Source organism: Lissotriton vulgaris, chromosome 6 (assembly GCF_964263255.1).
Source record: "Lissotriton vulgaris chromosome 6, aLisVul1.2, whole genome shotgun sequence".
Classification (NCBI taxonomy): domain Eukaryota; kingdom Metazoa; phylum Chordata; class Amphibia; order Caudata; family Salamandridae; genus Lissotriton; species Lissotriton vulgaris.
In genome coordinates, this window is record NC_141694.1 from 1,860,972,799 (window position 1) to 1,860,995,823 (window position 23,025).

The window sequence follows — 23,025 nt, forward strand, 5'->3', positions numbered from 1 at the left end:
GGTTTTAAAAGCAGTCAAAAAACGCTCCAAATATGATGCTTGTAATGCTGAGATCGAGTTGCCTAAAATCGCTATTTTTATAAGTCTTCAGCAGCTCCCAGCCCCAGTTCCCCTCACCAGGGAGAGCTTCTGAAAGGCGCAGAGCGCTGGGAAGGGCTCACCTAAATACAACAGGAGGGAGGGAGGACGGCGCGACTAGAGCGCTGACCTCACCTGCCTCGCTCAAGATGGCGCCCACCGCCGCCGAATGTTGGTAGAAAACGGCTGGGCTGAAGGGAGAGGAATAAATAGGTGTGTAGAGTGTCAGAGTACCTAAAGCACAATTCCCCTTATGCTCACAGCCCCCAAAGGTAAAAATACGGCGGTTTTAAAAGCAGTTAAAAAACGCTCCAAATATGATGCTTGTAATGCTGAGATCGAGTTGCCTAAAATCGCAATTTTTATAAGTCTTCAGCAGCTCGCAGCCCCAGTTCCCCTCACCAGGGAGAGCTTCTGAAAAATATCGACACCACTGTACCATAGTGCGACTATGCCTGTGTTGTATGTGGCCAAGAGTGCGTGTATTGAAGGTAGGATTATTGTTGTGCACCTTCCTGCACAAAATCAATCCTTTGTATGTGTGCTGCAAAGGTGAAGCACATATGGAAAGAGTGACAGAACAAGGAGATATTGAGATATTTCTCCTCATTATGCCAAGATTGGGTAGGTGCAACATTTTGTTGCTAAGACAGTTTACAGGCTTTTTTAAATCTGGTTTTGTGTCAAAATACATGGGTAGATGCAGGGAATGACCATGCCCCATCCAAGGAAAGCCTCTCAGATACAAGGTAATGCACATCAGTACCATCCACTGAGTTATTTTTTTTTTTGGTAAGTCACACAAATTGCAATAAGCTTGTCCTAGTAAATCCTTAAAGACCTCCTCCTTCAGGGCTGTGCCAAAAATGTGATGCAATCCCAACACAAAATGTAAGTAAATCTGGGCCTAGAAATGTTCACAGGAGAGGTAAATAAGTGGTACTTATGATGCAGTTTGGTCATTGTAAGACGAAAAGAAAACAACCCCAATCTACTGACAGATTGGTTAGAAAGTAAATGTTTGCTTGTTATGTTTTGCGAAAAAACTTTGCCTGGGGACAACGAAAATGCCTTAAGTCCCTCGTAGTGAAATTTCACTCAAAATCAACGAAATACTTTTTTTTCTGTAGTTGCACTTCTGCTTGCAAGCCAGTCTATACTTGTCTAAATGTCATTGTTTTGACTCCCCCCAGAGCCAAAGGAATGTTAGTGTTGGCATTAAAATAATCTACAAATGAAATAGAAGATACTTACTGTAGTTAAAGTCCAAATCTTTCACCCTCTTTTGGGAGAAATCTTTTCCCCTGAGCCTCAGGCAAAATGTAACAGACATAGGAGTATTTGATTAATAAATCAGGATTAAAAGTTCTCTGTATGTTTATACATTGGTGAAGAGTTTAAAATTACTCACTCTATCTCTTGGAGATCCAGAAAGGGACACATTTTGTAAAAGGATGAGCATGGCCTAATTCAGCTATTAATATAGAATCCTTTCAGGAGGGTGATCGATTGATGAATGTAATATGAGTGTCATATTTATCACTGGTATTGAACTTGGACCTTTTTGGCAGGTTCACCCCTAAACATTTTGCCTTTTCAGTGACTTGGTGTTGGCGATGTTAGGCCTCTGGGCACTTTAGCACTGTGGTCCAGTTTAAAGTGTGTGTGCTCTCTGTGTTACATTAGTTAGGTTGGCCTGCCCTCCCAGCGGAATGCATTGGGGATTCTCTGATTAAGTGTGTCAGTGAAAATTCCTGAAATGGGAGGAGCAGTGTGGTCAAGCTTAGTATGTATGAAATTGTGAGAATAAATGCTGTGCAATGGTTTGCACACATTTATTATGACTATGGGAGAAATGCCAATTTTAGAAGTTGGCATTTCTGTGTGCTATGTGTCTGCCTGCCTGTTGTGAATTGCATGTCTGGCTTGTGAGTGACAGGGGCTGGGAGGTGTGTGTGGCTCCAGGAGGGGCAGGGTGAGTCAGCACTGGGCAGAATGGCACATCTGTGCTGGGATTAGTGGGAGGAGTAATCCCCCGACCCTGAATAGGACTGTGCCCAACCTGGACAATGCTGTCTCTGCCCCCTGTGGTGTGTCTGATCACCTAGCCCCCACCTGACAAACAGGAAGAGGAGCTTTGAAAACAAAGTGCTTCAATTCCCCCCGAACCAGTTGCATCTGGTTCCCCAATGCCCTGCACAATAGAAAAAGGATTGCCTAGTGTAAGTATAGGCGCTGTGACCCCATGAAATGGTTCTTGTGCTGGTGTACTGTTGCTGAACCTTGCTGGGGCGTGCTGCTGCTGGGGCCCAGGATGAACCGCCATGAGGGCTTGCCTCCCTGGGTGCAGCCTTGCCCCCCCTTCCTTTCTGAGGACATTTGCTCTGGAGCTGTGGCTCCTAGCACCTGGTGAGCGCTATATTTTAATTCCCCTAGCGGAGAGGAGCACTGGAGCTTCGCAGCGCCATGCTACACAATGCTCCTGAGGGAATCCCTAGTATGGGGTTTTCCCCGGATTGCTGAGAACAAGTGGGACCCCACCCGGCTTTATGAGTATTGAAGCAGCGGGTGCCCACCCCGTGTTTGGAATGGCTGGCACCCCACTTAGGTTCTTTCGTGAACCCCATGTTGCGGCGGAAGAGAGAGAAATTACAGCGGTGGTCCTATCGCCCGAACAGGAAGCCAGGCGACCTTGCCTGACTAGTGGCAGGGCGTAAAGCGCATCTGGCGAGCCGGGAGAGGAAGTCCTGCCTGCCGGAGATGCCCGAGGAAAGCAAAGAGAGTCCCCAAGGAATGGGGGCTCTCTCGAGCGTGCTGATGGTGAAGCGTGGCTCCCGTGTGCAAGGGAGATCTCCGCAGTATCCGAAATAGCGAGGAGAGAGCCCCACATGCTGAGAGGAGACCGGAAGAAGTGGTGCCGGTCCAGCATGCGGAGAGAGGAGACTACCCCCAACAAGAGCCGGTGAGTGAGGGCTCTAGGGGGGTTGTGCTGAGCGAGGCACAGTGTTGTGGCAATTGCCTGAGCGGTCCCGCAGTTGTGGGCCGCTCCAACATTAGGGGTGATTATTCCTCAGAGTCCCTGATGGAAGGGGGCGTGTCGGGGCATATTGTTGATGCCCGCCCTCTGTGGCCAGAGGTTTGTTAGGACCCCCACAGGGTCTAGAGGGCCTGTGCCCCTTCCAAGTCTAGTGTCTGGGCGGTCCCGCAAGAGAGCGGGCAGCCTCAACGATGGGCCTATTTGTTTTTGGGACCATGGTGGTCCCGAGGGCACAGTGGTGCTGGGGCCTGCCCTTTGGGGATATTGTTACAGCTGACCTGTCTGACAGTGGACAGCTGCCATGTGGCGTATGTTCGTGTAGAGAGCCCCAGAGCAGGACCTCTTGGTGATTTCTCGGTTGCACCGTCGTAGCGGGCAATTGCAATGTTTGGCCCATATGCTGTAGAAGTCCCTGAGTGGGACAGTAGAGGGCACCGTGGTGCAGGGCCTTTATTGGATTCCCAGCTGTACAGCACTTAGTGACAGCTGCATCCTTTAGGTCTGCGCAATTGCGCACTTTGAGACACAGTGTAAATGTGTGATTACTATTCTATGTGTTAATGATAATACAAAGGCTATTTTTTATATAATCTTCTGTGGAGTCCCTTTTGTAGTGTGCCTAGTGGGTTGCTGCTGTGTGTTTGTGGTGCGCAAACACTTTACACATTGCCTCCGGGATAAGCCTGACTGATCATGCCTAGCTACCAAGGGGGTGAGCAGGGGTTATCTTTGGCGTGTAATTCCCTTGCCCTGACTAGAGTGGTGGTTTCTGCCTGGCTATGGCGCAAGCCTTAGCCAACTAGAAATCCCATTTATAACAACTGGTGATCCCTTAATTAACGTCCATGTATTTAGGGCAGGATATTAATGTCAGACACTATCCTGAAAGTAGGGTTGCCACACTTCCAAGAGAAAAATAAGGGCCATTTGTTGTGAAAGAGTCTGTAAAGTGTCAAAGTGAAATTAAAGAGGAATGTAAGCAAAAACGTATGAATTCCCTTGTAGGGAAGGGTGTAACGTTACTCATGCTGTGGTGTAGGAATGGGAATCTTCTCTTATGATGGCAGTTTAGCTCTTCTCCCTTCCTTGCATAGAGCAGCTCTATGCTGCGGTTCAGATATTGTCATAGATATTAGAAGGATCCCAAACCAGATGCAAGTTTTCCAGGTACACCAAGAAACAATTTTAATTCCATCTAACAAGATGTAAAGCTTCTACTGATAACCCATTTGGAATGGCGGAGTGTGCATTTTAAAATTGAGCAATACTCTAAGTACAATGTCTAGGTGCTTTCCGAAAGTTGCATCAGGGCTACAATTAGGAATACACTCAGTAATTGTGTTACAATGTTTGTAAATATAAAGGTTGGATTAACTGATCACTGATTTTTAGCTTGCAGCTTACAAACAGATCTCTAGGGTGTGCGCATCAAAACATTGCATTCACTAACAACCCGTGATAGGGTCTGAGCACTGAATCTGTGTCTTGTTCATAGACAGTCAAACACTCGTACTGTACCTGGGTTCACTGGGTCTGTACAATGAAAGCCACAGACTTGCTGGCAGCACTTCTGGATCCCACCACACTCCCCGTCATTGTAGCAAGTTCTGGGCAGAGGATACATTAGGCAGGTTGATTCTACCTTAGGGCAGTCACCTGACTTTACTGTAAGTAAAACATTTTCAGAAATATTAAATGAGCTCATGATTAAAATTAATCACCAGCAGAAAAAGATATCACCAACTCCGAATTGCATTTGAGAACGGCACAATGTCATCACATATCGATTTTCAGTGACAAAAGCATACTATACGTCTCAAAATTTCATAGAAAATGAGGACTTACCATTTTAATACCCTGTTGTACATCTCAACATCCATTCATCACAGTCCGAGTTAGACACACCTCTGTTGTTCATTAAAATAATACAATAAAATATTGTATTCATGGAATGCCTTATATTTCAACATTTCTAGTTGATACTTTCTGTTGTCAATCTAATAAATACATTAAAAACAACATACCATTTGCTATAAATCTTTTCACTTGTGAGAGTATTCGCAATGCCTCACTTTTCCATTACCTTGATTTGATATCAGATGTCATTGTACAAATATTTTCAATATAGATTTAATACATTTTCCCCAACATCTCTTATCCTTTACATTGCAATTATAGTTATTTTGATCTCCATGGGTTCTTTCGCTTTCATCTTTGAGAGTGCCTTTTTGTCTTCTCCGTATGTCCCGATTCAAGCAGGCCTGGCTGATGGGGGCGATGCCCAGAAACCAGTCTCAGGATGCTTGTTTCCGGTCCAGGGAGGACCTGGCTTGGCAGTTCAGGCTGGACTGTTTATATGAGGCACATGGTCAAGACCAATTTGCATATGGCTGGGTCCAAACTGGGGTGCCGTGGTGTGCAAAAGAACAATGGATTAAACCCAGATCTTTGTGACTGGGATGAATGTTTGCATTGTTCAGCATTCGGTCCATCATTCTTTCCTTTTGTTCCTGTTTAGAGACACAGGGACATAACAGGCTCCCACTATCTTGAACGCACACCTGGGCCTATCCTAAGTGAGTCTGTAGCCCCCAATAGGTGTCCCACCAGTTCTGCACCTTTGGTTTTGGTGCTAAATTTGCCCAGATGGACATTTTCCAAAATGGAGGAATCAAACAAAATATGTCCAAAAAGTGCTCTGAGAATGAGGATACAGAAACAAACCTGCTCATGTATCCACCTGATGTGCATTGCCGGTCAGATTGACTTTGCAGCACCTCCTGCTGTGTACTTTTCCACAGTAGCAATCCGTTACAGCAGTCCTTCGCCTAAGGAGTATCTGACCTTGTGGAACTGTTTTTGACTATAGCCTTCTGCCTCGTTCCACTGGAGATTTTTGACTTCTATTTCAGAGACTAAGTCTGAACACTATATGCAGCCGTTCCCTGATGAACTTTACCTTCTCAGACATTTTTCTTCAAAATGTTTTCAAAGTCATAAGGTGAGCTCTGACCAGGCCCAATCCACTTCTTGTATCCAAACCGTGCTACATTGTGGTCAGCCTTAACTTTCATTTTTGACCCAGTCTGGCGTCTGCAGTTGCCTTTTTGATATTTTGGACGATATTTTAAACTTACATTTTAAAAGTTCTTGAATCAGGTTGTACTGATTTGGGTTTCGTCATGTTGGTGTCAAAAAATTTAATAAAATATAATTTATTTTTCTAAGTTGGTTTGGCATGTTTTTGTGTTTTCACTTGATTACTTTTTGTATGCTGTATACATATTTTACATATTGCCTCTAAGTTAACCCTGAATGATTTTGAGAAAAGCTACTCAGCATTAAACGCAGGATAATTGAGTGACTTTTTTTTGGTTCACTCTGAAAGGGATTGTGTTTGTTACTTGACCAAGTTTCATACCCAAGTCCACCTACAACCTATTTTCTCACCTTGGTTGTCAGCAGTATGGTTTAGGATTTGTTTGTGCACTGCCAAAAAGTGTTTTGTGTTACACTAAAATCACACACAAATAATTTGACATCATAGTGACCCCTTTTTTGAATTCTTCCTTAGCTTCTCGATTAATTTTTTTCCCCTTTTCTATATTTAAGCACTCTACCTTCCTTTTACCACCATTGAGATGGCTCCCTGTAACTTTGATACCTTTAGCAGGACTGAGCTACTGAAACTCTGCAAACAGAACGGACTGAAAACAGACAAGAAGGCTTCAAACCAGATCTCTAAGTAGCCCTCGGGACCTTTAAAGAGGTTCAGAGATGGCAGGCCACCTCAAAGGAGGATGGGGATGGCAATAAGGAGAATTGAATTGAATTGAGCTTGTAAAGCGTGCAATACCCGAGGGTGTCTTAGCTCTGGGCGGACCAAGCCAACACGGCAGAAGAGCAACCAGGAAGGTGAGTCATCAGGCATTAGCGCTAAGTCAACGGGAACATCCAGGTCTTCAGCTGCTTTCTGAAATGCTGCAGGTTTTGTTGGTAGCAGCGGTCCAAAGGGAGGGAATTCCATAACTTTCCCCCTTGAAATCACAAAGTTCTCCTGCCCCATTTTAATCGCTTAATTCTCGGAATCTGAACCTTGTGTTCTGTACTGGACCTCAGTGTTCTACTGGGAGTGCACACGGTAAATAGTTCTTGAAAGTAAAGGAGGCCAGTACCGTGAAGTGCCTTATGCACCAGCTACCGGGCTTTGAATGAAATTTTCCTCTTCACAGGGAGCCAGTGCGGGCCATATAGGAGATGCGCCACAGGTTTGAACTTAGGAATGTTCAAGAGCGTTCTTGCCACCGCATTTTGAAGAGACTGCAGTTTTTTATCGAATATTTTGGAATGCCTAGATAGAGTGTATTACAATAATCTAGCTTCGACCCCACTAGGTTCAACATTACGGTCTTCTAAAGTCAGTAGAAAAAACAGGAGTATTTTTTTCAGAACCCGTAGCAGATAGTAGCCCCCGGAGGACACTGCATTGATCTGAGCACTGAAGCATAGCTTGGTATCAAAAATGACTCCAAGTTTTTTAAGCCTTCAGAAGTGGATCGGTAGATCACCCAACCTCTGGGGCCACCAAGACGCATTCCAGAAGGAGGTTTCATTCCCAGATAGCAATACCTCCGTCTTCCCAGAATTCAGCTTTAGGCAATTTTCCTCCATTCAGCCATACCACGGCTGACATTTAGCTTCGGAAGTTGTAAGCGTCCCTCTCAACCTGGGATGTTACCGACACCACAATCTGTGTGTCATCTGCGTACGAGAGTACTTACAGTCCAAAACTCACAATAAGTTGAACCAGGGGGGTAACGTAAACATTAAAAAGCATTGGACTGAGTACTGATCACTGTGGGACCCCACATGGGAGGGAGAAGGGGCTAGATTTATACCCCACTCAACTCAACCCACTGTTGCCTGTTTTCTACAAGGTCAGCAGCGACAGTACCGTACTCCTAATGCCCAACGCATGCAAGTGTCTAACCAGGAGCGCATAGTGGACTGTATCAAAGGCGGCAGAGAGATCGAGTAAAATGAGTACCGCTCTGCCGCCCTTAACCACTCTCCCTCTATTTTCTTCCGATCCCGCCACCAGGGCTGACTCAGTGCAATGTTGGGCTTGGAACCCATGCTGGGCAGGGTCCAGCAAGCGATGGGCATCCATAAAGGTGTGTAGTTCTGCGTTCATGGCCTTCTCTAGGACCTTAGCGGGGAAGGGGAGACGGGAGATCGGTCTGTAACTATCCACTGACCTAGAGTCCAGAGATGGCTTTTTCACAAGTGGGAGAATAGAGGCCTTCTTCCAGATGTCAGGATATATCCCAGTATTTAGAACCTGGTTTAGAAGATCATTCAGTAAACCCGCCACCTGACTAGACAGCTTAATAATGATCCCGGGGGACATGGATCGGAGGGAGCCCCTGACTTAATAGAGCTCATCAGGCACAATCAAAAACCATTGTAAGCTGCAGCGCAGTTATTGGCTTTGGGTTCCTAAGGGTCTTTGTGAACCTACAAGTCCTATATGTCCCCACAATCAGAAGGGTCAAGTGGATGTAACGGTATATTACTTTTTTAAATCTGCTGTACTTAGAAGACATTAAATGTGAACACATTGGCACAAATGCCTCTTTTTTTCAACTCAATTTCAATATTCTTTTAATTCAACTATTAGTTTCTACAAAAGAAAATTGAAGGATTTACACAAATTACCCCTTTGCTAAATTCATAATTTTGTCTACTATTCAGAAATGTATAGTTTTCTGGGATCCACTATTGCTTTCACAATCAATTCAATTAAAATCTTTATGCGAATTCTAAAGAATTCATAAAAGCACATATATAATTATACAATTCATAAAAAAATCCCCAACAATAATATAATATTTACAATCAAACACTGATAATTCAGACTTAAACATTTTCCATCATCTTTCGAGCATGAACTGCAATTTTTAAGAAAGTGCAAGTGCGACAAATTATCTCCTCGTTGTCCAGTGAAAGCAACAGCTGATAGGATTCATCCAAAGTGATTGGTCTAAGTTTTTAAAAAAGGGAATTAAAAGCCATTTAGCATATGTCAAATAATAATTACATGAAAAGAAAAAATGTAAGTCATTTTGGTTACTTAGCCCATTACAGGGACAGGTTATTTTCTTCAAACTTAAGTGGTGCCCCAAGGGAAAGTTTAACAGATATCTGATGGATCCAGCCCTTAATCGGAGCAAAAGACTTCTTTCCCAATGTGTCATCGGTAAAGTTAGGTACAATGCTAAAGTATACTTTGCACCTGTAGGTTTTCCTGACTCTGTCTTAATTCTACCCGTTGTATAAAGTGCATAAAGTGCTTCCTTCAGTTCAGTTTTGTTCACCGTATTAACATTGCTTGGATTGGTAAAGATATTGTCTTTCCCTATCTTACACAAGCTTTTGTGGACAAACGAAAGCCATGGAATCTCCATCCCCCTTTCACAACTTAAACAGTCAGATATTATTTCTTGGGTCAGAGTGGCTGAGTTATTCCTCCATACCGAGTGCCACAATAGCACTGGTCTGGCGCCAATAAAATCCGAAACAAAGGATAAGTTTAATTCGCTGTGCACAATATAATTAGATGTAGAAATTGGTGTGCTGAACAGCTTTCTGCAGAACCGTTTTTCTTCCTGCTGTATATAACAGTTATCTCCAATGCCCCATACTTCTGCTCCGTAGGTGGCTACGGGCACGCATTGTAATTTAAACATTTTGACAATTGCTTTAATGGCGCCTGATCTTTTAGGTCTGGGGATGCTTAAAATTGAATTATTGGCCTTTCAGAAATCATTTCTACCACTAACTGGAAGGAGGTTGAAAGCACAGAAAATAGGAAAAATAGGCTATGTCCCAGTGAAATTCTAAAACTGTGTGGAAAATGTTGGTTTACTAACAAAAGTCTGCTGGTTCATGAAAGCTCGGAAGATGTTAATTTTAACACCAGAAACCCCTTGTTGATACCATTTGCATGGAACAAAACTGATGCTTTCTTCTGTAGCACTTTTGGCCACTTTCTTAGTCCCCTCAAGGGGACTCCAGAAACCTGGGTACCTTTACAATATTCAAGGTGTTGGAAGAAAAGTAGCAAATTTGCCATGGATACTTTATCGGGACAAAATGTTATAGGGGATTAAGAGCGAACGACCCCAAAGAGACAAAAAAAGGCTTTGCACTGGGGGTAGGGGGGAGCGGGGGGAGGAAGAACTAGCAGCGAAGGGGTTAAAGGTCTGATTCTGGAAAAACGTGATTCAGCTTGCAGCTTAAAAAAACAGATCTCTAGGATGTGCACATCAAAACACTCCATTATCCGACAAGCCGTAACAGGGTCTAAGCACTGAATCTGTGTCCTCTTTGTAGACAGGCTTGAACTAGTACTGTACTGCCCTCACAGGGTCTGTACAATGATAGCCATAAGACTGCTGGCAGCACTTCTGGTTCCCATCAAAGATCTTGTCAATGTTGCAAGTTCTGGGCAGAGGAAAGATCGTGCCGGTATATTTTAGTGTAGGGCATTCACCTGACTTCTCTGTAAGTAAAACATTTGCAGAAATATTAAATGAGCTGATGATGAAAATTAATCACTTGCAGAAAAAGATGTAACCAACTGTAAATTTTAAGTGAGATTGGCACAATGTCCTCAGAGGAGGATTTTCAGTAGCAAAAGCATCCTTTGAGTCTAAGAATTCCTTAGAAAATTAGTGTAGTGTAGTTCCTATATTCCCAATAGGCTCTGCGCATTGGAATAATATATCCTATAGATGAGACGTAGGACTTATGTCTTCTAGGTCCCTATCGAATATTTTAGACCTTATTGTGAGTTCCAGCTAGCTCAGAGGTCACAAGAAACTTTCTCGAATTCACAAGAAGGGATTAGTCTCTGACAACCGCATAAACATGACAAGATATTCCCCAAGATAAAACTGATCATCAGAGTCGTGGAAACAATAGATAGATATTTCACTAAGTCAATCGTGCATGCTTCGTTTCACCAGAGGTGCAGAGAAAATAGAAATACGGACGTTTTCAATAAAAGGATTTATTGATCAGTCTTCTTTCTCAAGCATAAGAAATGAACTGCTACAATCGTAAAACTGGTTGGGAAATATAATGCATCCAGTAAAAAGAGTAGAATAAAATAATACTGTAAGAGCATTGTATGGTTCCTAGACCATAATTAAATACATACATAAATAACAGAGGCTAAAAGTACTCAACTGGTGCGTCTAAAATACTCCTACCCTGGTGTACCTAACCTAATCTTAGTACGAGGGAACAAGTAAGTGAGGTGTAGAATAAATAGAATATTATTTTGCCAAGAATCTGTCCAAGAGTTCTCTTGGGGTCTAATCATCTTTGTACCTTAATTTGGAATGAAGAAGGTCAGGCTTAGGACTCGATTTCCCAACAACCCGCAAGGGTAGCTTGGAAACACTGGAGCTGGATTTTTTTGCGGGAGAAAAGACAGCATCTCTCTCAGTGGGTCTGCTGGAGGGACGGCTTCCTTCGGCACTTGCAGTAGCAGGGCACATCGGGCAAGTAAATAGTCGAACTGCTCCAAACCACTGTGTGTTTTCTATGGCAAGTGTGGGCATATTTATACCGAGTTTGACGTAAAGGTGGACATAATAACTTAATTAAAGACTCTCAGTCCTTTGAAAACACCATGAGTTCTTGGACAAGTCAGTATTCGAGCAAGGGGAAGTCCCTAGTCGTTGAAGCTGAGTTTTCTAAGAATTCGTTGTAGATTTTCGAACTAGTGGAAGTAGCCCTGCCATATTTGGACTGCATGAGCTATGTCTAAATATGGTTATGATTCTTATGCCTATATAAGGACATAGTGATGTATACCTATATAAGGGCATGAATCTGGAAATTTACAACAGTGTCCTAAAATGGTTCACAACATTAGGACTTAGCAATTTCATACCCTGGTTGAAACTATTAACATAGTAAGTAAGGAGATATGTACATTTAAACATCCATTCATCACAGTCCTCAGTTAGACACACCTGTGTCATTTGCTAGAATTATACAATAACATATTGTATTCATGGAATGCCTTATACTTCAACACTTTTTGTTCATACTTCATACTTTCTGTTGTCACTGTCCCTCATTATATCTTTTGTGGTTGACAGTTCTTATTTCCCGTACATTTGCAACTTGGGTCATTTCCATGTGCATGTGGCATTACATCCTCTCCAAAATGCACTTGGATTTCACTGGAACATCCTGTGTATTTTGTCTGGTGTCATGGACTACGGCAAACACAATGAGATGATGAACGAAGCACTGAAACCTTTCAGACACTCACCCCTAGTCACAGATTTGGGTTTAATCCATCACTGTTCTTTAGCTCCCTTTGCCACCCTAGTTCAGACCCTGCCATATGCAAATCAGTCTTGATCCTGTTCCTTATGGGTACAGTCCAGCCCAAACTGTCAAGCCAGGTCTTCCTTGACCAGAAACAAGCATCTTGGCACTAGTTTCTATATAACGCCCCACATCAGCCAAGCAAGATTGAATCCAGTAGCAGAGTGAGCAAGGGACCCACGTCTGGGCAATCCCTTCAAACATAGAAGCAAACAAAGCAAACACAAGGAGATGATGGTTGGAGCACTGAAACTTTTTCGACACTCACACCCAGTCACAGATCTGGGTTTAATCATCATCGTTCTTTAGCTCACTTCGCCACCCAGGTTCCGACCCAGCCATATGCAAATCAGTCTTGATCCTGTTCCTTATGGAAATAGTCCAGCATGGACCACCCCATCATGATATTCATTATAGATGCTCTGGGGTAGATTTACTAACATTTTGAGCTGGGTTAGTGTCACAAAAGTAACACCAACCTGCACATTTTTCTCCAAGTTACTTTCAAGTGGAACACTTGTTTTGCGCTGGAATGTAACCTAAAAGTAATACAATGCACTGCTTTGCATTACTTAGTGCTAAGGGGTTGTTACATGGGTGGTACATAGACGTTCCCATGCTACCCCCAATGCCTTTTGACCCAAAACCCCATCTATAAACAAAGGTAGACAGGATATAGTGCCAAAACGTAATGCCATTATAAAGCAGGCATTCAGAGGAGAATGTATTTATTTCTCCTTTACTTTCTAATTTTGCAGCATGCTGCACTATGTAGCATACATGTAAAGTTGGAAACATTTTAAAGTTTGTCTATGTAAAGTATTTTGTGCTGGAAGGGTAGCCGTCCAGTAAAAAACCTATGGTAGGCTCAGGCACACGACCTAGCACTATGACACTAAGGTGTGTGCCTGGCGCACAGCAGCTGGAATCAGAACCGGCACAAAGGAGAGGAGAGGTGAGAGCCATATCTCAGTAGACAGGTTCTGTCCTTCTCCCTCCCTGTCATGCAACGTTGTGCAACATTATTGGCTGCTGAGCTGCTTTCTGTAACTTTTTCTTAAATCTGGTCCTCTGTGTGCCACTGATATACTGTGTGTTACATTTCATCTTTTACAAGCCCTTGTCTGATAGCCAATTTCAATCTATTGAACTTGGCCCTTTCTTCAGGTAACCCCCAAACCTTATGCCTTTTACCTTCCACTGTTTTCTGAAATTCGGTTTTGTTGACCATAGGACTCCGTGCACTTTAATATTTCTAACCAGTGCCGGAATGCCTGTGCAGACTCTCCTAAACATGATTGATTGGCATTTACAAAAATGACAGATTATATTTTTTTGTCCCTTGTATAATGGTATGCCCAAATACCCAGGGCCTGTAATCAAAATACTACTAGTGGCTCTGCAGCACTTAATGCTCCTCCCACTTCAGTAGCACCTTAAAACATGTCCCAGCCCTCCTATTTCAGCCAGAATGCAGTAAACCAATGCCATGTCGACTTGGCATTAAAACTCCCCTTTCATTAGATATAAGTCCCCCTACAGTAGGACCTTGGTAGCCCATAGCACAGGATGCTATATAATAAAAAGGTTGGATATGATCTTTTAGGTTTCACATCTCTTGGTAGTGAAAAACTTCCCTTGCCCCGCTGAACCCTACCTTCTCAGACATTCTTCTTCAGAAATATTTTCTAAGTCTGAAGGCAAAACCATATTGGGCCCAATCCACTTCTTGTATCTAAACCGGCTTCATCACAGTAGGCTACAACTATTTCATTTGTCTTACTCTTACGCGAATAGATGTCCATGGTTGGCGCTTTGATCTTTCAGGTGCTATTTTGTACATTACACTTTAAAAGTCCAAAAGTCTGGTTCTTTTTATTTGATTTTTGCAGTTTTCATGTCAGATTATTTATAAACATGTACTCTTTTGTTTCTAAATTGGTTCATGATTTTTCTTGTGTTGTGTTTTCACTTCATCACAGTTTGTGTGCTGCATAAATACTTTACACATTGCGTCTAAGATAAGACTGGCTGTTTTTTGTGCCAAATTACCCATGGTAAAAAAGAGGTTAATTTAGTGTCTTTTTGTGGTTCACCCTGCAAGGGACTGTGGTTGTTGCTTGACCAGGGCTCGCATCTCAGCCAACAAAGAAAACAATTTCTCACATCATTCTTATAATTTTAGGCACTTTTTCATGTGTCCCCTCTGCTGGTTATCATGGATTGGGTCAGGGAAGACAAGAAAGTGGGCAGCCTCTTGTTAGTTGCTATTGAGTGTCCTACCTCTCCTGGTGTTCTGGGTATTTGACCGTAATACTGTGGATTTGACCACCACCACTCAGGTTATAGACCCCTGGTATTGGTGTTTGGGGTACTGCTTCAAAAGCAGGGACTCAGAAAATGTTGCAAATAAAAAGTACTGGAGAACTATCTGCCAGATGAACCGCACAAGGTACATCTGTAGTTGGTCGGGCATCATAGTAGCTGACAGTACACTCAGGAGCAACCACAAGTCATTCATGCAAAATATTGGAATAAATGAGCTTGAGGGCAGATTTACTAATCTTTCAGGCAAGGCAGCAAGAGAAGATCCTGTGCTACTTTACATGAAAGGGTGCTCGCTGAACATATTTACAGAGATTTAGGGCTGTGTCAACTGCTCCCTGCGCTGGCACACTTTTGGCTCCATAAGGCCAATATCGACACCACTGTACCATAGTGCGACTATGCCTGTGTTGTATGTGGGCAAGAGTGCGTGTATTGTATTTAGGATTATTGATGTGCACCTTCCTGCACAAAATCAATCATTTGTATGTGTGCTGCAAAGGTGAAGCACATATGGAAAGAGTGACGGAACAAGGAGATATTGAGATATTTCTCCTCATTATGCCAAGGTTGGGTAGGTGCAACATTTTGTTGCTAGACAGTTTACAGGCTTTTTTAAATCTGGTTTTGTGTCAAAATACATGGATAGATGCAGGGAATGACCATGCGCCATCCAAGGAAAGCCTCTCAGATACAAGGTAATGCACATCAGTACCATCCACTGAGTTTTTCTTTTTTTGGTAAGCCACACAAATTGCACTAAGCTTGGCCTAGTAAGACCTCCTCCTTCAGGGCTGTGCCAAAAATGTAATGCAGCCCCAACACAAAATGTAAGTAAATCTGGTCCTAAAAATGTTCACAGGAGAGGTAAATAAGTGGTTACTTATGATGCAGTTTGGTCATTGTAAGACGAAAAGAAAACAACCCCAATCTACTGACAGATTGGTTAGAAAGTAAATGTTTGCTTGTTATGTTTTGCGAAAAAACGTTGCCTGGAGCCAATGAAAATGCCTTAAGTCGCAGTGAAATTTCACTCAAAATCAATTCAATACTTTTGTTTCTGTAGTTGCACTTCTGCTTGCAAGCCAGTCTATACTTGTCTAAATGTCATTGTTTTGACTCCCCCAGAGCCAAAGGAATGCTAGTGTTGGCATTAAAATAATCTACAAATGAAATAGAAGATACTTGCTGTAGTTAAAGTCCAAATCTTTCACCCTCTTTTGGGAGAAATCTTTGCCCCTGAGCCTCAGGCATAATGTAACAGACATAGGAGTATTTGAGTAATAAGTCAGGATTAAAAGTTCTCTGTATATTTAGACATTAGTGAAGACTTTAAAATTACTCACTCTATCTCTTGGTGATCCAGAAAGGGACACATTTTGTAAAAGGATGAGCATGGCCTAATTCAGCTATTCACATAGAATCCTTTCAGGAGGGTGATCGATGGATGAATGTAATATGAGTGTCATATTTATCACTGGTATTGAACTTGGACCTTTTTGGCAGGTTCACCCCTAAACTTTTTGCCTTTTCAGTGACTTGGTGTTGGTGATGTTAGGCCTCTGGGCACTTTAGCACTGTGGTCCGGTATAAAGTGTGTGCGCTCTCTGTGTTACATTAGTAAGGTTGGCCTGCCCTCCCAGAGGGATGCATTGGGGATGCTCTAATTAAGTGTGTCAGTGGTAATTCCTGAAATGGGAGGAGCAGCGTGGTCGAGTTTAGTATGTATGAAATTGTGAGAATAAATGCTGTGCAATGGTGTGCACACATTTATTATGACTTTGGGAGAAATGCCAATTTTAGAAGTTGGCATTTCTGTGTGCTATGTGTCTGCCTGCCTGTTGTGAATTGCATGTCTGGCTTGTGAGTGACAGCGGCTGGGAGGTGTGTGTGGCTCCAGGAGGGGCAGGGTGACTCAGCACTAGGCTGAATGGGACATCTGTGCTGGGATTATTGGGAGGAGTAATCCCCTGACCCCGAATAGGACTGTGCCCAACCTGGACAATGCTGTCTCTGCCCCCTGTGGTGTGTCTGATCACCTAGCCCCCACCTGACAAAGAGGAAGAGGAGCTTTGAAAACAAAGTGCTTCAATTCCCCCTGAACCAGTTGCATCTGATTCCCCAATGCCCTGCACTACAGAAAAAGGAATGCCTAGTGTAAGTATAGGCGCTGTGACCCCATGAAATGGTTCTTGTGCTGGTGTACTGTTGCTGAACCTTGCTGGGGCGTGCTGCTGCTGGGGCCCAGGATGACCCGCCTGGGTGCAGCCTTGCCCCACCGTGCTTTCTGAGGACATTTGCTGTGGAGCTGTGGCTCCTAGCACCTGGTGAGCGCTATATTTTAATTCCCCTAGCAAGAGGAGCACTGGAGCTTCGCAGCGCCATGCTACACAATGCTCCTGAGGGAATCCCTAGAATAGGGATTCCCCCGGATTGCTGAGAACAAGTGGGACGCTTTATGAGTATTGAAGCAGCGGGTGCCCACCCCGTATTTGGAATTGCTGGCACCCCACTTAGGTTCTTTCGTGAAAGCAGGTGCCCACCCTGCGTTGTGGCGGAAGAGAAAGAAATTACAGCCGCGGTCCTATCGCCCCAAAAGGAAGCCAGGCGACCTTGCCTGACTAGTGGCGGGCGTAAAGCGCATCTGGCGTGCCGGGAGAGGAAGTCTGCCTGCCGGAGATGCCCCGAGGAAAGGAGAGAGAGTCCCCGAGGAATGGGGGCTCTCCCGAGCGTGCCGATGGTGAAGCAGGGCTCCCGTGTGCAAGGGAGATCCCCGCAGTATTCATAATAGTGAGGAGAGAGCCCCACATGCTGAGATGAGACCGGAAGAAGTGGTGCCGGTCCACCATGCGGAGAGAGGAGACTACCCCCAAAGAGAGCCGGTGAGTGAGGGCACAAGGGGTTGTGCTGGGCGAGGCACAGTGTTGTGCCAATTGCCTGAGCGGTCCCGCAGTTGCAGGCCGCTCCAACATTGGGGGTGATTATTCCTCAGAGTCCCTGATGGACGGGGGAAGTGTTGGGGCATATTGTTGATGCCTGCCCTCCGTGGCCAGAGTGTTGTTAGGACCCCCACAGGGGTCTAGAGGGCCTGTGCCCCTTCCAAGTCTAGTGTTTGGGCGGTCCCGCAAGAGAGCGGGCAGCCTCAACGATGGGCCTATTTGTTTTTGGGACCATAGGGGTCCCGAGGGCACAGTGGTGCCGGGGCCCGCCCTTTGGAGATATTGTTACAGCTGACCTGTCTGACAGTGGACAGCTGCCACGTGGCGTATGTTCGTGTAGAGAGCCCCAGAGCAGGGCCTCTTGGTGATTTCTCGGTTGCACCGCCGTAGCGGGCAACTGCAATGTTTGGCCCATATGCTGTAAAAGTCCCTGAGTGGTACAGGAGACAGCACCGTGGCGCCGGGCCTTTATTGGATTCCCAGCTGTACAGCACTTAGTGACAGCTGCATCCTTTAGGTCTGCGCAATTGCGCACTTTGAGACTCTGCTGCATTAGCAGCCGCCCTGACATTTGGGACATAGGGCATTTGAGTCTTCTGAGAAGGCCAGTTGGCCTGGGGGTCTGTGTGAGGTTAATAGGGCGCCAGGCCCTAATGTGATTTATGTGCTACTGCATAATGTATACATTCTTGTGCGGTTAGGTCTAATGCCTGTAGATAGTGCCCAGTGCCAGTTGGCACAGTGTAAATGTGTGATTACTATTCTATGTGTTAATGATAATACAAAGGCTATTTTTGATATAATCTTCTGTGGAGTCCCTTTTGTAGTGTGCCTAGTGGGTTGCTGCTGTGTGTTTGTGGTGAGCAAACCCTTTACACATTACCTCCGGGATAAGCCTGACTGATCATGCCTAGCTACCAAGGGGGTGAGCAGGGGTTATCTTTGGCGTGTCATTCCCTTGCCCTGACTAGAGTGGTGGTTTCTGCCTGGCCTTGGCGCAAGCCTTAGCCAACTAGAAATCCCATTTATAACAACTGGTGATCCCTTAATTAACGTCCATGCATTTAGGGCATGATATTAATGTCAGACAATATCCTGAAAGTAGGGTTGCCACACTTCCAAGAGAAAAACAAAGGCCATTTGTTGTGAAAGAGTCTGTAAAGGGTCAAAGTGATATTAAAGAGGAATGTAAGCAAAACCGTATGAATTCACTTGTAGGGAAGGGTGTAACGTTACTCATGCTGTGGTGTAGGAATGGGCATCTTCTCTTATGATGGCAGTTTAGCTCTCCTTCCTTCTTTGCATAGAGAAGCTCTATGCTGCGGTTCAGATATTGTCATAGATATTAGAAGGATCCCAAACCAGATGCAAGTTTTCCAGGTACACCAAGAAACAATTTTAATTCCATCTAACAAGATGTAAAGCTCCTACTGATAACTAGTTTGTAATGGCAGAGTGTGCATTTTAAAATTGAGCAATACTCTATGTACATTGTCTAGGTGCTTTCCGAAAGTTGCATCAGGGCTACAATTAGGAATACATTCAGTAATTGTGTTACAATGTTTGTAAATCTAAAGGTCGGATTAACTGATCACTGAGTTTTAGCTTGCAGCTTACAAACAGATCTATAGGGTGTGCGCATCAAAACATTGCATTCACTAACAACCCGTGATAGGATCTGAGCACTGAATCTGTGTCTTGTTCATAGACAGTCAAACACTCGTACTGTACCTGGGTTCACTGGGTCTGTACAATGAAAGCCACAGACTTGCTGGCAACACTTCTGGATCCCACCACACTCCTCGTCATTGTAGCAAGTTCTGGGCAGAGGATACATTAGGCAGGTTGATTCTACCTTAGGGCATTGACCTGGCTTCTCTGTAAGTAAAACATTTTCAGAAATATCAAATGAGCTCATGATTAAAATTAATCACCAGCAGAAAAAGATATCACCAACTCCGAATTTCATTTGAGAACGGCACAATGTCATCACATATAGATTTTCAGTGACAAAAGCATACTATACGTCTCAAAATTTCATAGAAAATGAGGACTTACCATTTTAATACCCTGTTGTACATCTCAACATCCATTCATCACAGTCCGAGTTAGACACACCTCTGTTGTTCATTAAAATAATACAATAAAATATTGTATTCATGGAATGCCTTATATTTCAACATTTCTAGTTGATACTTTCTATTGTCAATCTAATAAATACATTAAATTCAACATACCATTTGCTATAAATCTTTTCACTTGTGAGAGTATTCGCAATGCCTCACTTTTCCATTACCTTGATTTGATATCAGATGTCATTGTACAAATATTTTCAATATAGATGTAATACATTTTCTCCAACATCTCTTGTCCTTTACATTGCAATTATAGTTATTTTGATCTCCATTGGTTCTTTCGCTTTCATCTTTGAGAGTGCCTTTTTGTCTTCTCCGTATGTCTGGATTCAAGCAGGCCTGGCTGATGGGGGCGATGCCCCGAAGCCAGTCTCGGGATGCTTGTTTCCGGTCCAGGGAGGATTTGGCTTGGCAGTTCAGGCTGGACTGTTTATATGAGGCACATGGTCAAGACCAATTTGCATATGGCTGGGTCCAAACTGGGGTGCCGTGGTGAGCAAAAGAACAATGGATTAAACCCAAATCTTTGTGACTGGGGGTGAATGTTTGCATTGTTCAGCATTCGGTCCATCATTCTTTCCTTTTGTTCCGGTTTAGAGACACAGGGACATAACAGGCTCCCACTATCTTGAACCCACACCTGGGCCTATCCTAAGTGAGTCTGTAGCCCCCAATAGGTGTCCCACCAGTTCTGCACCTTTGGTTTTGGTGCTAAATGTGCCCAGATAGACATTTTCCAAAATGGAGGACTCAAACAAAATATGTCCAAAAAGTGCTCTGAGAACGAGGAGACAGAAACCAACCTGCTCATGTATCCACACGATGTGCATTGCCGGTCAGATTGACTTTGCAGCATCTCCTGCTGTGTACTTTTCCACAGTAGCAATCCATTACAGCAGTCCTTCACCTAAGGAGTATCTGACCTTGTGGAACTGTTTTTGACTATAGCCTTCTGCCTCGTTCCACTGGAGATTTTTGACTTCTATTTCAGAGACTAAGTCTGAACATAGAAATCTTCCCTGTGGGTTCAACTCTAGGCCATTTGCTCATTGAACAGTATATGCAGCCGTTCCCTGCTGAACTTTACCTTCTCAGACATTTTTCTTCAAAATGTTTTCAAAGTCATAAGGTGATCTCTGACCAGGCCCAATCCACTTCTTGTATCCAAACTGCGCTACATTGTGGTCAGCCTTAACTTTCATTTTTGACCCAGTCTGGCGTCTGCAGTTGCCTTTTTGATCTTTTGGACGATATTTTAAACTTACATTTTAAAAGTTCTTAAATCAAGTTCTACTGATTTCGGTTTCGTCATGTTGGTGTCAAATAATGTAATAAAATATACATTATTTTTCTAAGTTGGTTTGGCATGTTTTTGTGTTTTCACTTGATTACTGTTTGTATGCTGTATACATATTTTACATATTGCCTCTAAGTTAACCCTGAATGTTTTTGAGCAAAGCTACTCAGCATTAAGCACAGGTTAATTGAGTGACTTTTTTTGGTTCACTCTGAAAGGGATTGTGTTTGTTATTTGACCAAGTTTCACACCCAAGTCCACCTACAACCTATTTTCTCACCTTGGTTGTCAGCAGTATGGTTTAGGATTTGTGTTTGTGCACTGCCAAAAAGTGTTTTGTGTTACACCAAAATCCCACATAAATAATTTGACATCATAGTGACCCCTTTTTTGAATTCTTCCTTAGCTTCTCAATTAATTATTTTTCCCCTTTTTTATTTTTAAGTACTCTACCTTCCTTTTACCACCATCGAGATGGCTCCCTGTAACTTTGATACCTTTAGCAGGACTGAGCTACTGAAACTCTGCAAACAGAACGGACTGAAAACAGACAAGAAGGCTTCAAACCAGATCTCTAAGTAGCCCTCGGGACCTTTAATGACGTTCAGAGATGGCAGGCCACTTCAAAGGAGGATGGGGATGGCAATAAGGAGAATTGAATTGAATTGAGCTTGTAAAGCGCGCAATACCCGAGGGTGTCTTAGCGCTGGGCGGACCAAGCCAACACGGCAGAAGAGCAACCAGGAAGGTGAGTCATCAGGCGTTAGGGCTAAGTCGACGGGAACATCCAAGTTTTCTGCTGATTTTTGAAATGCTGCAGGTTTTGTTGGTAGCAGAGGTCCGAAGGGAGGGCATTCCATAATTTTCCCCCTTGAAATCTCAAAGTTCCCCCGCCCCATTTTAATCGCTTAATTCTCGGGATCTGAACCTTGTGTTCTGTGCTGGACCTCAGTGTTCTACTGGGAGTGCACCCGGTAAATAGTTATTGAAAGTAAAGGAGGCCAGTACCGTGAAGTGCCTTATGCACCAGCTATAGGGCTTTGAATGAAATTTTCCTCTTCACAGGGAGCCAGTGCAGGCACTGTAGGAGAAGCTCCACAGGTTTGAACTAAGGAATTGTCGTAATTTGACAATGGCCGGGTTAGCGCTTAGCTTTGCTACACGTTATATCCCTTAAACTTGGCCTTACTCGAAAACGCCATTTTGTATGTTACGGCGGCCATTTTGAGGAATGAGCGGCCTTGTGGTCAGCATGCCCTTTAGTCCTTTGTCCGTGCCGCTGACCACTCGAGTTTGCCCAACAACAGGCTATTTTTAGTAACGGTCAAGCCTGTACATGCGCAGTCCCAACTGACCAGTCACCCCTCAGGAATGTTTCGCCAAACTGACCAGTGGAGTTGTGACCCCTCCCATGAGTTGGCTGTGCTCCAAAAATGACCATATATGTACATAAACTCTGTAAATCTTGTACCGCCTAACTTTTTATTACCTGTAAAGTGTATAAAAGAAGGACTCACACCAATGTTCGGTGTGATACTTCTTGCATTGCCAAAGGGTGCTGTAGGAATGTACCACCACCTCATGGGGTCTTAATAAACTTGTCTTTTGTACTTTTCAGTTTCCGTGCCAACAGTTCTTTTGCTGTAAGTGGGTATTATCTGCGGAGCATGTAGGCCTTGGGAACCCAATACCACAAATTGGCGACCACGAAGGGACTCATCGGCGACTCGGATGCCCGAAGGAGAGGTCGTGACGAAGGATTGGAAACTCGCCATGGACGCGTACGCTGCCACTGAGTGACCC

General features: G+C 43.8%; 1 protein-coding gene across 7 annotated transcripts in view; it reads right to left on the minus strand.

Moving 5' to 3' along the window:
• The window catches only part of LOC147709671 (uncharacterized), a 478,515-nt gene that overhangs the window by 401,018 nt on the left and 54,472 nt on the right, over positions 1-23,025 (minus strand). For all 7 annotated transcript variants that reach the window (XM_086928188.1, XM_086928184.1, XM_086928186.1 and 4 more), the window contains exons 6-7: positions 19,522-19,668; positions 4,634-4,780 (exon numbers count right to left, since the gene is read on the minus strand). In XM_086928188.1, the coding sequence (XP_086784314.1) occupies positions 4,634-4,780; positions 19,522-19,668 (294 nt within the window). The remainder of the gene's footprint in view (positions 1-4,633; positions 4,781-19,521; positions 19,669-23,025) is intronic.